Below are 19,111 nucleotides of genomic sequence, written 5' to 3'. Positions count from 1 at the left end.
TGGTCCAAACACTGCAAGGATGATGGATGTGCCTGAGACCCTGGGCTATCTCGAGATATCATTGCCACAGAAATCTCAGCTCTACCACTCAGCTCTTCTTTCCACTACATACTAAGCAGCTTCATTTAGTCACTGTCCCTGCAAATTCAAGTCCACACTGACAGCTTCTCTAGCTGACCTGCATTTGCCTCCCCAGCTCCTTTCAGGCACTCCCGCTACAGATCTGCCCTTCTGCTCGCTCTCCTCAGAAAAGCATCCATTTGGTTTGCATTGAAAGATCTTTTCTTTGAAACAGGCCCTGACCAAATGGCTGACATTTCCCAAATGAAAGCTTTCATTTGGACATGGTGAAGTCACATGCTCTGAGTTTTCCAGCATGAATCTCTGCCAAGGGTGACGTGCGACCCTGTGCCACGTGCTCTAGGTGTCCCTGCTTGAGCTGCTTGGTTGGACTAGATTATCTCTAGAGGTCCCTTCCAAACTCAACCACACAACCGTGTGTGTGGGCATTTGGTTTTGTGGTGACCTTCACTCAGGTGGCTCTGCTGCTGCAAATCTCTTTCTACAAGGAGTATATGGTTGACCATTGCACATTTCAGTTGTGGTTCTGATCTCCTCCTGAAGACTGCTCTGTCACAAGCCTCATGGGGATCCCTGACTTCCTGGGGTCTGTTCCCATCCTCCCCAGTACTCTGCTACTCATCCTAGTTTTTGACCTCTTGGAAGTTCTCCACATTGCTGCATGTTTCCATTTCCAGAAGACATTCTCCACTTGTGCCTCCCCTCTCACTGTGGTCTTAAGCTTCTCTGCATTTCTCATCCTAATGCATCTGGTGAAGGCCTCTAGTTGGCGGGGATTTTGGTGTAGCCGATGCCCAAGAGCATCAGCCAAAGCCAGAGTGGCCCTCCTGAACACCCCTCCCTCTCTGCCCACACCTCTCCCAACCGCGAGGCCTTCTCCCTTTGCTCCTTGAGATACCATCCTCAGAGGAAACACCACATGGACATCCAGACTTGGATGCAATAGAACTTTATTGAGTCTAAAGAGGGAAAGGTGGTTACTCCAAGAGGAGGTAAGCAGGATAGGGAGCAGCAGGAGCAGCCAAGGATGTGCTTCCCTTGACCACGGCAGAGTTTTCTTGGGACATGTGTCCGCTGTCCCCAGAGAAGGAGAGGGTGCAGCAGGAGCCCCTTTGGCTGACTGGAGGGCTGTCATGGCCAGTGGAGCAGAAGACAACAGAGGAAGAGGAGAGAGTGGAAGACAGGCAAGTTAGACATGGGCTGTGTTTTCAGGGAGCCCAGGCGAACCCCTTTCCTGATCTCCTTTCGCCAGGGGAGCCTCGGATTCTTAGCCTCTAGGAAATCAATGGGCTACATCTAGATCTTTAAAGTGGCATCAGCTTCTGGATTCCTGGTGGTCCTTTTCTGGTGTCACCACTCATGGCTTTAGCAGGGGGGACACCTTCTGCCGCAATAGCGGGTGGAAAAGCTGGAGAGGTCACAGCAGTCAGAGTTGATGGGGACTCCCTCACAGCTGAGGATGCGGCCAACGGCAGCGGAGGTGGAGGATCCCACGACGGTGTTCTGCGGGAAGGAGCTGAGGATGGGTCCGGGCAGGGACACCACCACAGGAGAGGGCTGGATGACAATGGTGGAGGGCTGGCACTGCCTGACACAGGGCTCGTTGCAGCTGTTGGCCAGCGGGGTGGGCCCGCAGGGCCGGCATGGCACGCACGGGTCGCAGCAGGACATGTCTGAGGAGCTGGAGGCACCTGTGAGAGAGGCCAGGGAGGAGGCAGAGCAGCTGAGTGCATGAGGCACGGCCTGGGATTGTGCCACGAGGAGCTCTGCTCTGCCATGAGGTCTGCTAGGCTGGGACCTCAAGTGTGTGCAGGGCACAGGCACATGGGCTCCTCTACCTTGCCCAGCCAAGGGCTTGCCAAGAACCAGCAGGCCCAGGAAGGCTGCTGACTACCCCACACGTGACTGCCAACAAATGCCAACTTCTCTCTCAGCAAGACCTTGCCTTCCCTTCCCTTCCCTTCCCTTGCCTTGCCTTGCCTTCCCTTGCCTTCCCTTGCCTTCCCTTGCCTTCCCTTGCCTTCCCTTCCCTTCCCTTCTCTCTCCCAAAAAGAGGAGCTCCAACCCTCACAAGGTTACAGAGGGAGGATCAGCTGAGACCACCACCAAAGACAGACCTTGTCTCCTAGGAGGAGGAAGGAGGGAAAAGGCCTTCAGACTCACCTGGTCTCTGTGGAGAAGGATGGAGAGAAGTGGATGAGAGAGCCAGCACTGGGACTGCCTTTTATACTGGTCCTGCACTGCCCCCAGGTCACAGGCCTGCTTGACAGAGGTGACAATTTTCTGACAAGCTCCTCTCCAATGCAAAACATCCCACTTAATGACATGGGCTGTGTTTTTGTTTCCTACATTGCTGTCTTTTCATTTCCTGCTTTAAGCCGTGTCCGTGCTGCTATGAAGTTTTGTTCTGAATGCTCAGATGAAAGGCCTGAGGACTTCCAGGACAGGACAGTCAATGTGCTTGGAAGAGTCAGCTCAATGGCAGAGGCACGGAAGCATGCGGGCAGGGGATGTTGGCCTGAGTCATTCATGTGCGTTTTCTCATGGCCCTGTTGGCCAGAAGGGGCCCATTCCAGCAATTCTTGACCGGACTCCCCGTTGGGCACCATCCCATGCACGAAGCAGGTTTCAGGAGGAGTCCTTCGCACTTGCTGCTTGACCCTTGTCTGTGCCGTGTGGCTCCCAGCATTTCCCCTGGTGAGTTCACAGAGACTCGTCCTTACGGGCAAGTTCTTTTTCTCGTGTGCCCTTGTGTACCCGCAACATTTGTGTGAGTGTATCTGGGTGCACAGATTTTTGCATGATTCCTCACAGGCGTGCATGAGCAGGGGCATGTCTGCCTCTCCTCGTGTGGGCCTCACTACAAGGGAATGTTCATGCTGTTCCTAGCAGGGCTACTCTCCCTTGTTTAGTGCACAAAGGTTGCAGAGCCTGGTAGACATCAGACCATGCTTCTTCAGGCAGAACACATCTCCTGTGTCCTGTACAAGGAGGTCCCAGGGGTCACGTTGCCTTTAGGTACAGGAGAGAGTAACACTGAGAAATCCTGCCCTCCTCATGCTGGCCATCCCCCGGTGTCTCTGCCTTCAGGCCAGTGTTGATGATATCGGGCATGGGATGCAGGCCCCTCATGCCTGGTCAATGCCAAGGGCACCCCTGCATTTCATCACCCTGATACTGAGTTTGCAAGACTGAGCTATGCAGTGCAGGGCCATGTGTCCTGATGTTGCTGCCTGTGAGAGAAAGAAGAGCCCTGGTGGGTTGTGCAGGAAGAACCAAAGAGCTGCTGCCTCCTTTGGTGTTCAGCCACCAGCATCTTCCTGGCACTGACTGAAATGTGAGCGCCCAGCAACAGCTGCAGTGGGAGGCCAGGGACGTCCAGTTCACTCCCCAGGACTTGCTGCTAGTCCCCAAGGAGCACCAGGAAAAGACCCTCTTTGTGGCAGGGGCTGCAGCGGGGGCAGTGTGTGCCCGGGCAGCACTCTGCTCTGGGCACAGCGGCAGCACCAGGGGCTGCCTGACCCGAGCAGGGGCAGCACGTTGTGGCAGGGGCGGCGGGCGCAGGCTGGGGGCGGCAGCAGAGGAGGCAGCTGCAGCCGCGGGCACCCAGAGGCCAGTCCTGCTCCCTGCAGAGGGGCTGGAGCCGCTGGGGCAGTGGGGCCAGGGTCCCAGCCGGTGCTAGCCCCACTGAGCACGGACCCAGCTCTCCTGCTCCAGCCACTTCTCTCCTGCTACTACTGGGCCTTCCAACCCTGTCTTCATCTCCTCTCGGCTACTGCTCCCCTGCCCACATTTTCCTCACTGCCTCCTTCAGCTTCCACTGTTGTCTCCTGCTAGAAATCACTGAGACTGGGGGGGCAATGGGGAGGGGGAAGTGAACAGTGTCTAGGTGTCCTTTTCCTCTAGGGGAGAGGCCTGGGTGCCATTTGCTACTATCCATGGCCTGAATTGAGCAGGGAGACCCTGAAGCCCATTTGAGAAGAGGCCTGTGAATGAGAGGAACTGTGCAGAAAAGCTGCCTTCTGCAGCTCCTGCTGACCGTGTTAGCAAGAGCCCCATATGAGAAGTCATGAAGAATCCTTGGAGCAGGCATCCATGGGAGGAGATGAAGAGCGGGTAGTCATTGTGCTTGCCCAACGAGGGATCTCCTGAGACATGGCGGGTCTCAAGCAGTCAAGGGCCATGTATGCAGAAGAGTGAAGAGAGCGACCTACTGTGAAACAAGAGGTGTCTGATGGGATCTCTTTTCCCTTGGCAGCGAGCGGGAGTGTTTCTGGATGTGTGTGTGGATCTCTGCAGCAGGTGCCATTCCTGGAGGAATTTCCCCTGAGGAGGCTTCTCTACATTGGAGAAAAGAGCAAGAAGCCCCTCTAGGTTATTGAGCTGTACACCTGGGTGCAGGCCCCTCGGCTGGTGCCTGATCTTCTCTACTTCCCAACAGTCTGCAGGACCAAGGTGGGTGGCCACATACGTGCAAGGATTCTTTCTTCATCCTGTGTAGAGTTGGGTGCAAGCCCCCCTGTTTGGTTGGGTACCAGATTCCAGCAGATATCAGGGACACTTCTCCCTTGCTGGGAGCTGGTTTGGATGGTTGGAAGCTTCTTTCGGGGCCTTTTGATTGACCACAGCTGGCCTGAACATTCTGTTAAGCTCCTGTCAAAATTGTGGCTCTGGCCTTCAGTGTTCAGCCCTTGGTCAGCTGATTTGGAGCCTGGGGCAGAGGAGGTTCAAACACTCCAAGGATGGTGGAGGTGCTTGAGACACTTGGCCATCAAGTGTCTCTCTAGACATCCTTGCCACAGAATTCTCAGCTCTACCACGCAGCTCTGCTGTCCAGCACACACTATGCAATGTCATGCACTCACTCTCCATACAAACGCAAGGCCACACTGACAGCTTCTCTAGCTGGCCTGCATTTGCCTTCCCAGCTCCTTCCAGGCAATCATACAAACGCAAGGCCACACTGACAGCTTCTCTAGCTGGCCTGCATTTGCCTGCCCAGCTCCTTCCAGGCAATCCCACTACAACTCTGCACTTGCCCTCACTCTTCTCCCAAAACTCACCCTTCCCACAAGTGCAGGGTCCCAACTAGCTCTGGCCGTTCCAGGAAGAGCTGTTCCCAGGCAGCACAGGAAAGAGAGGCTAGAGTGGTAGAAATCACAGTGACAGCTGCACCTAGGAGGAATAGCAGCATCTCAGGGGAAGGGGAGAAAACCCAGTGGGGGAACCCCCTGAACTCCCCAGATGGGCAAGCAGTGGTGTCCAGGAGAACACACATTTCCAACTGGGGAGCTGAGGGCTCCACGGAGGCAACAGCCCTGCAACACTCACCTCCTACCTTGGGGAACCTGCAGCTTCCTTCATGCCATCATGAAGACATGGAGTGGGCTGCTGCCTGAGGAGCAACACGGGTCCCTGCCAGAAGAGGGAGAACTGCAGACAGCACATTTCAGGCATGCTAAGAACAACCCTGTTTTTTTCCCTTCCCTTCTGTTTCCCACTCACAGGGTCCTTTCCGTCAGCTCAGCTCTCTTGCAGCTGGGAGGTGCTTTTGCGACTGTCTCTCACACAAACAGCAGGCTCCGTCTCAGCATGTACGTCAGATACCTCGTCCTCACTGCCCTCCTGGGGACATCACAAGGTAAGGAGTCTTTATTTACTCTTAGTGTAGTCCCTGTTTTTCCTAAGGAAACGCTGCCCTGCTCACCAGCTGTCTGAAGGGCTCTGCTCTGTGGGGAAGGATCAGATCTCATGGGTGTTTTGCACCTGTGTTCGGGAGATGCTGTCAGCAATGGTCAAGAAAATATGAGAGAGCAAAGAAACACCCCATCCTCTGATCACCTCAGACCCCCTTCTCCAGCTTTCCTTTTCGCAGACATCCCTCTCTCTCTGCCTCTCTCTCCTGATGCATCCAAGCCCCTGTGTTTCACACAGGTGTCACTGCAGCAGCTCTCTCCTCTCTGCATTCCCACATTCCTACCTTGCAACCCAGCTAGGGGACTTGTTGATGGAGTTGATGGAGTCCCTGGCAAGCTCCTATCCCACTGAGGTTAATGTGGTGTCCCAGTCTCTGTGCTGGCTGGCACATGCAATGCAGCATATCCTGGCCATCCAAACCTTTTCTGCATGTCAGCAGGGACAGGCCTGGACCCCTGTGCAGCAGGAGCATGAGGAGCAGGGCCACAGCAGAGATCTCTCACAGGAGCATCCTCAGGGACGGGGGAAGGGATTATCCTTGCGCTGAAGCAAGAAGGCCAAGCTCCTGCCCAAAACTGTACTCACTGCATTGCTGCACAGGAGGGGAGAAGGGGTCGTCCTCCAAAGGGCATTGCATCCTCAAGCCTCTCCCCTCTCAATCCCTGACTCCCGACTTTCTTCCAGATGCCATGGGCCAGACCACCGTGACTCAGAAAGACAGTGTAGTCACAGTGGAGGAGAGAGGCACCTTCCAGACTACCTGCACTTATCAGATCTCTAACTTCCGTGGCTTGTCCTGGTACCAGCAGAGGAGAGGTCAAGCTCCACAACTGATCTCCTATCAGGCAACAGCTGGTCTCAAGGAGAGTGGCCGATTCACCGCATTGCTGAACACCACAGGGAAATCGAGTGTGCTGCGACTGGAGGAAGTCCAGGTCTCTGACACTGCCTTGTACCTCTGTGCTGTGCAAGACACCCTGGTGCAGGAAGCTTCCTTGGCTGTGCAAAAAGCTGAGGTGGGGAGGGGGGTGGAGGTGCCTTTGGGCAAGGCTGGACTACAAGGAGCAGGCCCTTCAGTTCTCCCTTAACAGCAGCATTTCCCCTTTTCCCCCAGGAATCATCGTGCCACAAAACTCTTTCTGAAAGGTGCTGGTGTCCTCAGCCTCAGAGGAATGAGAAGTTGAAGAAGCCTCTGCCATGTAAGGCTTTTCCCTCTACACCCAGGCTGGGACGACAGTTGTCATGAGTTGAACAGAGAGCATATGGACTCTTCTGATCTGCGCTACATGATCTCCAGAGGGCCCTTCCAAACTCAGCCCTTCTGCGATTCTGTGATGGGATCTCTCAGCAGAGCACCAGGACTGGAAGGAATCACTCTGGGTCTTGCAGTCCCTTTCCAGATCACTTGTTCCTTGTCTGTACAGAACATTTGGCCACAGCAGCAGCAGGATGCACTTTCCCAGGCTGGGTGTTCCCGAAGGCCCTCAGGGATGGTGGCACTGCTTGAGCAGGAGCCAGGACTGTGACTCAGGAGGCAGAGGAGTCTCTTTGGCTGACAGGGAGCAATGGACAGGCTCCAAGGTTTCCTGATGCATTTGCCAACCCCACTGACAATCAGCTTGCACATGGACCACTGTTTGGGTCTCCGTGTGTTTGGGAGTGTCTGCATTGGGGGATATGCTTGCTCTGGATGACAACAACTCTTGCAGCTAGTCGGGTTTTTTGCCCTCATGTTGGCAGAGGCCAGAGTCAGGAATGAGGGGTGTTTGAAGCTCTGGAGCAGTTTCACGGAGGGCTCTTGGACTGCAGCAGATCTAAGGGAGAGCGGCTGGTTGCAGAGCTGGGAGCAGAGAGGGAGACTGGGGAACAGTGCAGGCAGTTTGCCACCTTGACAATGTGGTCTGCACTTGATATGTTAAGACTGTATTCAAAGCAAGGCCCCATAGGAAAGCACAGCCCCCATGTTTCATGTCATGAGGAGAACTGGGAATTCGCCAAGAGAGGAAAAAAAGCCAACCCCTCATTACCAACCCTTTGAGCAGCTGTCAGTGCAAAATAGGGAGGTGGTTACATCCTGGTGCTTTGCGCGTCCATCTCATTTTCCCTGTCCTAACTGTAGAGGGGCCACAGTGAAGGTGCAGCCTTTCCATGCTGTGGTTTCAGCTTTACACTCTCAGAAGGGATGTCCATCCTGCTTGCAGCACCCCAGCTGTCCTCCTAAATGCCTTCAGAATGCAAAATAGCCTGAAGATTTGCCCTGCCTAAGAGCGTGAGAAGCCAGCCATAGGTAACCGCTCCAGGAATGAGCCTTATGTCATGAGAGTTTTTCTTTCTTTTTTTTTTTTTTTCTTAACCTCTTAGTCCTTTGAAGAGATGCCCCATGTCTAGGTCAAAGGACTGTGCCATTTCTCCTACTTGTTGCCTCTCGCTGTGGACAGCAGGTGCCCTGCGTTGAAGAGCAGAGAACAGGGCCAAAGGCAGACGGGGTCCGCACCAGGGCAGCCCTTCCTGCTGGCACCACAGCTCCTTGGCCACTGAGGGCTCACCAAGAGACACTGATTTAAAGAGTGCATTGACTCGCACAGGGATCTCACACATAGGGTTATGCAAATATAATACTGCTGAGAGTTGGAGACTGCAAATGAGAAAAAAAAAAAAAAAAAAGAACAGTCATTTAAAGCTTTTCTGCCTCACCAGGTGCTCCCTCATGAGTATATTGGGTGTCCTGCATCACAGGGACAGGGCTAGGGAGAGGACAGCAGAGACTTCAAGGGAAAAGCATCTCTTCTTGCCCCTTGCAGCCATGCCTTTCCTGCCTCGCCTTGGCCAAGCTGTCCAGGCTTCACCCCATGAGACCACCTGCTGCTTTGCAGATGCTCCCCTTTCTCTCCGCAATGTTGCAGAGCCTTTAGGAAGACATGAATCGACGCTGGGTCTGTCTGGGGGAAGGAGATGATGGCTGCATTGTCCAAACAACCCTTTCTGGCCAGCCCTGGGGAAAGTTGCACCATTCAGTGGAGCAAACAGCAGAAGTGGTGGTGCAGAGTGCCTAACACCTTCTGCCTGCTACCTCCCAGCTCCAGAAAGGCACCACTCACTTTTCCTGCCTCTTCCCCAGACATTTTAGATATGTCTCACACCAGAGATTGCCAACAGCCTAGTCCCCCTGTGAGCCTCCACACACTGTCATCAAGCGGTGGCAACAAAGCGCTCAGTGTCCAGTTACTTGCCAAGGGATGGCAGCCTGGATGCTGGAGAAGGACTGCCAAGGCTTGTGCTTCTCTTGCATGAATCTCTCATGCTCCTCTTCCCTATGGGCAACAGGGATCCTGTCACAACTAACCATAAGCATATCAAGAGGGACAGCAGTGTGACGGAGGTGAGGTGAAGGCCCCGGGGGCTCACACTGTGTTCCCCCATATCCCTTCAGGGAGCAAGAAAGGCTTGGCTAGAAGAGGATTCCTCCTGAAGATCCGCAAGGCTGGCGTTGCAGGAAGGGTTGTGGCTACTGCTCAGGGGTGGCTTATACTTGACAAAGCAGGGAACAACTGCCTCCATCAACAGGCTTGCTAATCTAGTGAGGGCTCTTTAAAGAAGGTAAGGGGGCAGGAGAGGTTCTCCTTAACCGGAAGAGATCTGAAGGACACAGGGGACAGCGAGTTCAGGCAACAGGCAGCGTGAAAGCAGAGGTTCTGCCGCTTCCGCTGAGACAGCAGCACCAACTGAGGCCAGCTCAAAGGCCCGTCCAGACGGCACACAGCACCTCCAGACACACGCGCAGACTTCCTTGATTTGCTCTGGGGTCTTTTCTTTTTCTCACCTCAGCTACTTCTTCTGTATTGGTGGCTACACAAGCTGCTGGAGCACATCTGCCATTCCTGCATTTTTCCTGCATTTGTACAAAACTGTAGAAACAAGATTGCTATTATTTCCTATAATTTAGAGCCTTTTATTGCCTTGAGGGCTATACGCTGTTTCTTGCAGTGTTGCGCTGCTCCCTGTAGAGGACAGCAGGCACCAGAGATTCCTGCTTTACTTCTCCCTCCTTGTTTCTTTTGCAGGAAATACCCCTTCTTCTGGCACCTGCTCTTCAACATTAGCTCCTTCTTGCATTTATCCAGGACAGCCGCAGTTTGCTTTGCATCGGCTGCATCCTTCCTCCAAGAGCTGAGGCTCTGCATTATACTGAAATGTAAGCAAGAAGGAGAACCTAAGAGTCTTGCTCTCCCATGAATATCTCATGCTTACTCATATTAAAAAAAAAAAGTATAAAATGTAGACTTGTATGTAACCTGTAATGTACTTAACTGTCAAAGGTTCCTGCTCTTCCCTTGTGCTTTCCAGAACTCCCACGGCACTCCTATGGCAGCACAAGCTGGACCACCTGCTCCAGCTGTCCTGCATTTATCCAGGAGCAGCAGGTTGCTTTGCATCAACTACAGCCTGTCTCTAAATTCTGAGGCTTTGTACTGTACAGAAACATAAGCAAGAAGGAGAAGCCAGAGACTGTCCTGGGCAATAACTCACGTTTGCTTGCATTTCTAAAAAATAAAAGCGTAAACTGTAAAACTGCAGTAATTCGTAATGTACTTAACTTTCAAAGGCTCCTACCAAGATCAGCCATATGGCCGATCGCGACCTTCGGGAGAGCCGGGATGCCCGTGCCAAGATGTCCGTGAGGGGCAGCCACCGCCCGCGGGCCCCGATCCCGCCGCTCTGGCCTCCCAACGCCACCCGCCACCGCCCTGGCCCGGCCGACCACGGCTCCGACCCCGACCGCGATATCGGGGCCGGCGCCGGGCCAGGGCGCAGCCCCGGGGCGGAGCTGGCAGCGGCGGCCGAGAGGAGGCGGCGGCGCCGCAGCAGAGTCGCTGCTGGCGGGGGGCAGCGCGGCGCGGCGCGATGCGGCGGGGCCGGGGCGCGGGGCTGGCGGCGCTGGCCGCGCTGCTGCTGGGTGCGCGGCGCTGCCGCCGGCGGGGGCGGCCTGGGGGGAGCCGGGGCTGTGGCCGGGGGCTTCTCCGCGGGGACAGCGCTGGGTCTTTTGATCTTGCTTTTTAAGGGGGTCTTTCACCCTCCCTCCTTCAGCAGCCCCCTCCCTTTCTCTTTTTCAGCTGTGCTACTCTCTCATGCCATATGTCGATCCTTTCCCCTGTGCATTTAGCATTTCTTCTTGCCCTGAAATCTCATGGCCTTCACTTACCATCATACCTTTTCTCTCCTGTCTTCTTTCCCTGCTTTCATCCATCCATCCACATGCCTGACTAGAAAACTCATCCACTCATGCATCCACAAAAATTTCTTCTGCAGTCTGATGAAGACGTCATTCTCCACCATACACACTGGCTGCGTGCCCCACTCTGTCCCTTCAGCCTCTGTCCCGCTAATGCTTCCCTCGGCTTTGCCCTTTCTCACGGATGCTCCTGCAGAGGCAGCTGTTGAAGCTACGAAGAAAGAGATTTTCACTATTTTTATCTTCTTCCTGCACAGCGGCTGCTGGCAAAGCCCAGATCCAGCAGGAGCCATCGGCAGAGACCACCGAGGGCAAAGCCATCAACATCACCTGCTCGCACCCCGACATTCAGTCCTACCAGTCCATCTACTGGTACCGGCAGCTCCCGGGACGAGGTCCCGCGTTCATCGCGAGCACTTTAAAAGACTCCAAGGCCGTGTCGGAACCGGCAGGGACCCTGCTCGTGGGCGCAGAGCGCCGCTCCAGCGCCCTGCAGCTCTCCCGGCCCCGGCGGCGGGACGCGGCGGTCTATTACTGCGCGCTGGGAGCCCCGGCGGGACCGGCCGAGGCTGCGGCCGGGCAGGAACCGGCGCGGGGGCGGGGCGGGCGCGGGGGCGGCTGCTGGGGTCGGTGCCGGCCGCTGCCGCCGGGGGGCGCTGCGGCTGCGCGCGCCGGGGCCGCCTCTCCTCTCCTCGCCTCGCCTCGCCTCGTCTCTCCGCTCAGCAGTGGGCAGGGAGCTCCTGTGCCCGTGTCCCACAGACAAACATAACCCACCATGCTGGTGTCAAGGGAGGCATCATCCGCTTTCCCCTTTGCCTCATGGACTAGGCACAGACGCACAAAAGAGACCTGCTCTTTCCAGTGCTGTGTCCAGACCTATGGCCCTTGCCCTTTTCTCTGCTGCATGATGCTTTTTCAGCTGATCTTCATGCTCCAGGTTGGCCCCAGTAACAAAATGTGAGGTCATGTTTTCTGGGCTGCATCCTGGAGCTGCCTGGTCACAACACTTACTGCTCCATACTGTTCCACCCTGCACGTCATCTAGGAAGTACCTGGTAAAGTGTCCAGGGTGTGTGTGGGCCCTTCTACTGATGAGAGCTCTCCAGTCAGGAGAATGAAGACACTGGGGCCACGATCACAGTACCCTGTATCTGCCATTGTTTTGGGAAAGGAGATCACACTGTTTGCTGACCTGAATTGCCCACCTACCTCAGCCCACACCAGCAATGCCCTACAGCTGTAGGCACTGTCCTCAGAGGAAACACCACATGGACACCCAGGCTTGGATGCAACAGAGCTTTATTGAGACTAAAGAGGGAAATGTGGTTGCTCCAAGATGAGGTCCCCATGACAGGGAGCACCAGGAGCAGCCAAGAATGTGAATCCTGTCACCAGAGCACAGTTTTATCAGGGCGTGTGTGTGCTGCACCCACAGAAGGAGAGGGTGCAGCAGGTGCGGCCTTGACTGGCTTGAGGGGGTGTCATGACCAGTGGAGCAGAAGCCAACACAAAAAAGGTAGGGAAAGGGAGAAAAGAAAGTACGGAAATGGGTTTTCCAGGAGCCGAGGCCTCCCTCGATAGGGACTCCCTCACAGCTGAGGATGCGGCCAACGGCAGCGGAGGTGGAGGATCCCACGACGGTGTTCTGCGGGAAGGAGCTGAGGATGGGTCCGGGCAAGATCACCACCACAGAAGAGGGCTCAATGACGACAGTGGAGTCCTGGCACTGGCTGACACAGGGCTCGTTGCAGCTGTTGGCCAGCGGGGTGGGCCCGCAGGGCCGGCATGGCACGCACGGGTCGTAGCAGGACATGGGTGGGCTCTGGAGGTGCAGCTGGGAGAGAGGACAGGGAGGGAGCAGAGTAGGGAGGTGTGTGAGCAGCATCCAGTCTCCTGCCAGGAAGGAGCCAAGGCAGCTGCTGGGCTGCAAGTGTCAGTCTCTGCAGGGAGATGCACAGGCTGCTTCTCCTTGCCCTTGGCCTGCCAGGGTCCTGCACAGAGCATGAATGCCCAGGGAAGGTCCTGCATTGTCCATAACCAGGAGTCACCTTAGTCCAGCCCCAGCCTCTCTCTGATCTAGACCCTTCTTCCCCCTTCTCCCTCCCTTGACCAGCAGCTCCAAGACCCAGCCTGCAATGAGGGAGCAGGTCTTGCCTGAGACCAGCCACAGGAGAAGGAGGAGGACAAAGGGCTTCCCACTCACCTGGCTCACACGGAGGAGGAGGTGAAGGAAGTGGCTGAAACAGCGAGGGAGTAGTGCTGGCTTTTATATTGGGCCTGCACTGCCCCAGGAACAACAGCCCCCATGGCAGAAGTGACCATTTTCTGAGATGCTCCTAATGAACGGAAAACATCCCAGCTAATGACATGGGCTGTGCTCTTGCTTCCTCTGGGCTGCCATCTCATTTCCTTGTTTAATGCATGCCTGAGGCCTCACAGAAGGACACTTCTGTGAGATGGGATGGGAGCCCCAAGGATTTCCTGAGCAGCAATGTGTCAGTGTGGGCAGAAGAAGTGACAACAGAGCCGGAGGAGTCCCCAGTGCACAGGTGACGGCAGACACTCCTCAGGGTTGTTCGTGTCCCCGTTCTCAGGAAGGGGGGCAGCTGCTCCCCACCCTGCAATCCCCAAATGCAGCCCGAGGTCTTCTATGTGTGAGAATGGGCACATCCTTCGCTCAGCCTCCTTCCCAGCCCCCTCCAGTGGGCCCTAGTCCACATCCCAGGATCAGGTGAGCTGCGCTGCTGAGTTTCATGTCTCTCCCTCCTAATGCAGCTCCTGGAGACATCTACTGACCTGTTGCTGTTCCTCCTCTCTCTGAGCAGGCAACCCCTGACAGTGCTAAAAGAGAACTCCTGAAAAGGGAGTCAATTTGGAGCATGCTTAGATAAATATTTTTTCATATCTGGAGATATTTTCTCTACATTAAGGAGTAACTACTAGGGATCTGCTATCCTCTGCCTCTGGATTCATCCCTCTCCCAAACATGCTAATTTGCTTGACAATCTGGACAAAATGCTGAGGAGTGTTCATCAACTTTTTGACCATCCCAAATCTTAGACCAATTTCCTGTTCTCTGTGTGGAAAAACATGTCTTCCTCTATACCCTGTCTAGCTAATTAGAACTGCTGGTAATCTGATTTTACATTTTAATCTCATCCTGATCTGCTACTCCATTCAGGCAGCCACCAGTCCTTCCTGCTCAGTCCAATGACAGTTCACATCTCAAATGGCATGTTTCTTATTGGGAGTGAACAAATTAAGATCTGGTGTTTCCCCATGCTTCATTGGGTGTCTTCATTGTCTGCAGGTGGATGTTTCTTTTCTTATCTCTGCAGTTGCAGCTTTTGATGGGGGTTGTAACTCTTTTTTCTTAGGTTTTGAATCAGCTGAGGGGCCTTCTTTTACTTAACTAGGTAAAAACTCACAGCTTCCAGCCTAAGGCTCCAGCAAATTTAATGATTGATGCTAAGCAAGTTATGCTATGGACAACTTACTGATGCTAAGCAAGTTGTGCTGTCCGGAATGATTAACTCCAGGCAGTTTTAGTACAATATTCTTTAACATAAGCATTTTAGTAGACATTCACTGGACTCACTCCAGTAGTTCCATACCTCTCTTATCCTGTGGAGCCCAGAACTGGACACAGGACTCCAGGAGTGGCCTAACCAGGGCTTAGCGTAGGAGAAGAATCACCTACCCCAACATGATGGCAACAGTCTTCCTAACGCAGCCCGTGATACCATTGGCCGCCTTGGCCACAAGAGCACATTGCTGGCTCATGGTTAACTACTTTTCCACCAGAACCCCCAGGTCTTTCTCTGCAGAGCTACTTTGCATCGCGTCAGCCCCCAGACTGTACCGGTGCATGGGGTTATTCATCCCTACGTGGACGACTTTGCATTTCCCTTTTTTTGAATTTCACGAGGTTCCACTTCAGGAGGGTGCAAACTAGGACTGTCTCTCTGGGAGCAGTGCAGAGACTTGTTTGCATACACAAGCATTAAGTCTAGGAATTTGAAGTTCAGCTGTAGTTGCAGAAAGGTGTGTATAAGCATCTTGGCAACAAAAGGACGGTGTTATGGAATAACCAAAAGACAATTTAAATTGGGTCAGAATAGTAGTTTATTTCTATAGCTCTAGGAAAGAATACAGAGCAGAGTGATGGAATCTACTGATAGGGACTCTGCCCAAATGAGGCAGTTACTGAGGTTATGTACCTCTAGGTTATACAATTTCTTCCTCAAAGAGTTCCAGCTATGTGTCAGACAAGCAAGATGTGGTAAATTACAACTGAGGTGAATTACTTCAAATAAGGAAGCTCTAATGATACAGATAGTATATTTTTTTACAAACAATCATTCCTTTGATAATTGACTCATACTGACTTGCCAAAATCATTAGGTGATGCTGCAGATACTTCTTTGCTAGACAGACATTCAAAGGCTTGTATTTCTTTTGCAGATAGGCAGCAAAGGCCTATGAGGAATTAACTATTTAATTTCCACAAAAGCTAAAGAGAGGCCACTGCTTCATGGGAGAGATGACCTAGTGACAAGTGGTTGGGAAAAGGCTAAGGTTATGCCTACTTTTCTCAGTTTCCACAGGTGAGGTTTCTCAGGCCACCCACGACCACTAAATAGGTCTTTAGACCTATTAGCAGAATCTTGGGTGTGAAGCCGCACCTACAGTAGAGGAAACAGTTAAGGAGCACCTAGTTCATTTGGGCAGACACAAATTCATGGGACTGGGAGGCATGCATCTAAGTGTGTTGAAGGAACTGACCAATGTCCTTATGAGACTGCTTTCTATCATCTTTGAAAAGTCATGGCAGACTGCGAAGGTTCCTGAAGATTTGCAAAAAAAAAAAAAAAAAAAAATCAAACCTACTGTTCAAGAAGTCTTAGTAAACAACCAGTGCCATGGTGAACACTCATTTGAACATGGGTCAACAGTGTGCCTTTGCAACAAAGAAAATCAGCTGCTTCCTAGGTGCGTAGCTGGCAGGTTCCACAGAAGTGATCCTGTCATGGCTTTTGGTCCAGCCAATGCCTGAGAGCATCACTTAAAGTAAGAGTGGCCTTTCCCAAATGACAGTGACCTGCCAGAGAAATCTCACAGATGCCACTCACCACGTCACAACAGGGAGGGGGAGTGTTTGACCTCTCCCAAAGCTTTTCTGAAGCAAAGATGGGTTCTGGCAATGCTGGAATCATGAGAAGGACTGGGTCTGCGGGAAAAGCCGCTCCATAACTGGGGAAGGTGAGGCCCCAGAGCAGCCATGGAGATCTGGGCACTAATCATTGTCCCATGGCAGCCCTGACACATGGTGCTGCCACATTTCATAGGTTGTGGGGAACCCAGGAAAAGCCCTGACTTGGCTGATAACAGTGCTAACTTTCAATTCACCTCAGCTCTGCATATGTGTGTAACAGTCAGGAAAAATGAAGTGGAGGTTGTGGGCTGCCCCTGTAGCTATTCCCCATAATACTACTCCTGATGTCCTTTGGAACTACCTTCTTTCCAAGCCTCCTTCACCAGTATGATTCCATTCAGAACATGAGAAACTCTCTTCCCCAAGAACTTGTGGAGCTGCTGATCTTCCTGAGTCTCCTGAAGACACTAGACTCCTCACTTGAAGACAGCAGTGGTTGAACTCTCTGTTCACAGAATGTATACATGACATTTCTGGTCATGTACCCAGCAAGGCAGGACTGATTTCAACTGCCTTGGGAGTAGCCAGTGATGTCCTCCTCAACTCCAGTATAGCTCCTGAAAGGGACCTACTACATATATCTCTTCCTTTCCTCTGGGAATGATGATGGGGGCCTCCACCTCAGTCATCCCAGAACAAACCTTTCTCACTGAACAGCTTAGAAGAGGGTACACAGAGGGAAAGACCACATGGAGACCCAGGCTGGGATGCGGAAGAACTTTAATGAATCAAAAAATGAAAATGAGATTGCTCTGAGTGGAAGCTCCAGTGGCCAGGGGAGCACCAAGTCTAGCCAAGAGTCTGTGACCCAGAGCCACTAGTGCTCTCTGGAGGGAGAAGGGCCATCAAGTCCACTACAGGCTAGCTCTGGGGGAGGGAGCTCATAGAACAGGGGAGAAGACGGCAAGAAAGAAGAGAGAGGGAAAGAAGAGAATGAAAGACAAGAAAGATAGGAAAGGAAGACAGTGGCCATATTTTCATAGAGCCCAAGATGGGCCCTTATGAGCAACCACTGCTGGAAGAGCCAAGGAAGGCAATTTATTCACTGTCCTAAATCTTCATCATCTGTCCGGCACCATGCTCTGAGTTCATAATTGTCCTTCTCCCTGGCTGCTAGCAAGGAGTGCATCTTCTGCCATAGAAGCAGCTGGAAATGCTGGAGAGGTCACAGCAGTCAGAGTTGATGGGGACTCCCTCACAGCTGAGGATGCGGCCAACGGCAGCAGAGGTGGAGGATCCCACGACGGTGTTCTGCGGGAAGGAGCTGAGGATGGGTCCGGGCAAGATCACCACCACAGAAGAGGGCTCAATGACGACAGTGGAGGCCTGGCATTGCCTGACACAGGGCTCGTTGCAGCTGTTGGCCAGCGGGGTGGGCCCACAAGGCCGGCATGGCACGCACGGGTTGTAGCAGGACATGGGTGGGCTCTGGAGGTGCAGCTGGGAGAGAGGACAGGGAGAAAGCAGAGCACAGGGGCCCATGAGGCACAGCTAATACTCTAACACAGAGGAGCGAAGACACTTGCTGGGCCAGGAGCTCAAGACTGTGGAGGAAGACTCAAATCCTTCCTGACATGGTCCTGCAAAGGGCACCAAATCCCAGGGAGGCTCCTGTCTATCCCACAGGCCAATATCCACCTCAGCTAGGTCACAGACATCTCTGTCTTATCTCTCTATTTTACCCCCACCCATGAGAAGCAACTCTAAGCCCCAACATACAACAGACCCGGTATCAGCTGAGATGTCCAGTAAGGTGAGGAGAAGGAGAAGGAAGCTAAAAGGCTTCAGACTCACCTGGTTCTGAAGGAAAAGATGGTGAGAGAAGTGGATGAGAGAGTGAGGAGCTGGGTCAGTATTTATACTGGTTCTGCACTGCCATTGGCCCAGAGCCTTGGCAGAGGTAACAATTTTCTGACAAGCTGGTCTTAAATGCAGAACATCCCAGTTAATATGGGCTGTGTTTCCATTTCCTGCCTTGCTACCTTTTCATTACCAGGTCTATGTGATTTCCAGGGCAGGAATGCATGAGTGCAGGAAGAAGACTCTTTCCAAGAGAGCTATTTCTAGGCTGAGATTCTACTTCTTGACCTCCTCTGAGCTATATTTCCAGCTGCATTGCATCCATGCCTGCTTCTGACCATCAGTCTTGCTGTTTGAGATTTGGACCCCGATTTATAGAAAACGTTCTGTCTTGAGCTTGGACCTGCCTTCTCACTGTGGTCCTTCCTGGTGATCAATGGTCTGCATTGGACGGGCCATCATTACTGCCAGGAGACCTGATCTTGACCTTGACTCACTGCCTCGTCTTCCACTTAGACCTCACACTTGCCTAAGACAAGATCCTGAGCCACAAAAAAAAAAACAAGGAAGGGGAAAAAATGGAAGCTCGTGACATTTAGAAACAGGAAAAAGCCTCCTGCTCTGCCTGCAGAACTGCTACTTCAGAATAGATATGGTGCCCCAAGCATTGGTGAGGACAAACAAGACCTGACGGGATTAATTAGAGTTAGCTAAGACCAAACCTTGCATCTGCTCAATGGAGGGAAGCTATGTGTTATTTACACACTCCTACAAGAATCAGAAGCACCAGCCTGCTGACCTGGCATGATGTCTTGGATGATTTGTTACTTGCCATGGGCTAGTTTGTTGATGGTCCTGATCCCAAGTCCCTTCCCAACTAATGACAATTCTATTATCTCCTTCCCAAAACTGAACACAGGATTCGAGGTGTGGCCTAACCACTGCCAAGTACAGGGCGACGATCACTTCCCTGGTCCTGCCAGCTATACTATTCCTGATACAAGGCAGGAGGCCACTGGCCTTCTTGGCCACCTGGGCACACTGCTGTCTCATGTTCAGCCAGCTCTCTGACCAACACCCCCACATCC

The 19,111-nt window shown here is 53.1% G+C and overlaps 2 protein-coding genes and 1 pseudogene across 2 annotated transcripts in view; 1 reads left to right on the top strand and 2 right to left on the bottom strand.

Moving 5' to 3' along the window:
- LOC104567290 (M1-specific T cell receptor alpha chain-like) overlaps positions 1 to 19,111 on the top strand; it is a 193,197-nt gene that overhangs the window by 1,645 nt on the left and 172,441 nt on the right. The window lies entirely within an intron of this gene.
- Positions 1,447 to 3,233, bottom strand: LOC148591599 (feather keratin Cos1-2 pseudogene; annotated as a pseudogene).
- On the bottom strand, positions 17,337 to 18,090 carry LOC104565290 (feather keratin Cos2-3). The gene is made up of 2 exons (XM_010211967.2): positions 18,007 to 18,090; positions 17,337 to 17,651 (listed from the first exon to the last, which is right to left on the bottom strand). The coding sequence occupies exon 2, from the start codon at positions 17,640 to 17,642 to the stop codon at positions 17,337 to 17,339; it is 306 nt and encodes a 101-aa protein (XP_010210269.2). The 5' UTR covers positions 17,643 to 17,651; positions 18,007 to 18,090.

The sequence above is a fragment of the Tinamus guttatus genome, unplaced genomic scaffold (assembly GCF_059628265.1).
Source record: "Tinamus guttatus ecotype Peru unplaced genomic scaffold, ASM5962826v1 Tinamus_guttatus_pri_ptg000732l, whole genome shotgun sequence".
In the NCBI taxonomy this organism is placed as follows: domain Eukaryota; kingdom Metazoa; phylum Chordata; class Aves; order Tinamiformes; family Tinamidae; genus Tinamus; species Tinamus guttatus.
Note: the sequence above shows the minus strand (reverse complement) of the source record. Positions and strands in the feature narration are given on the sequence as shown.

What these genes read in the sequence shown, in the direction of transcription:
- LOC104565290 (XM_010211967.2), bottom strand. Translation starts at nt 17,642, where the DNA reads ATGTCCTGCTACAACCCGTGCGTGCCATGCCGGCCTTGTGGGCCCACC.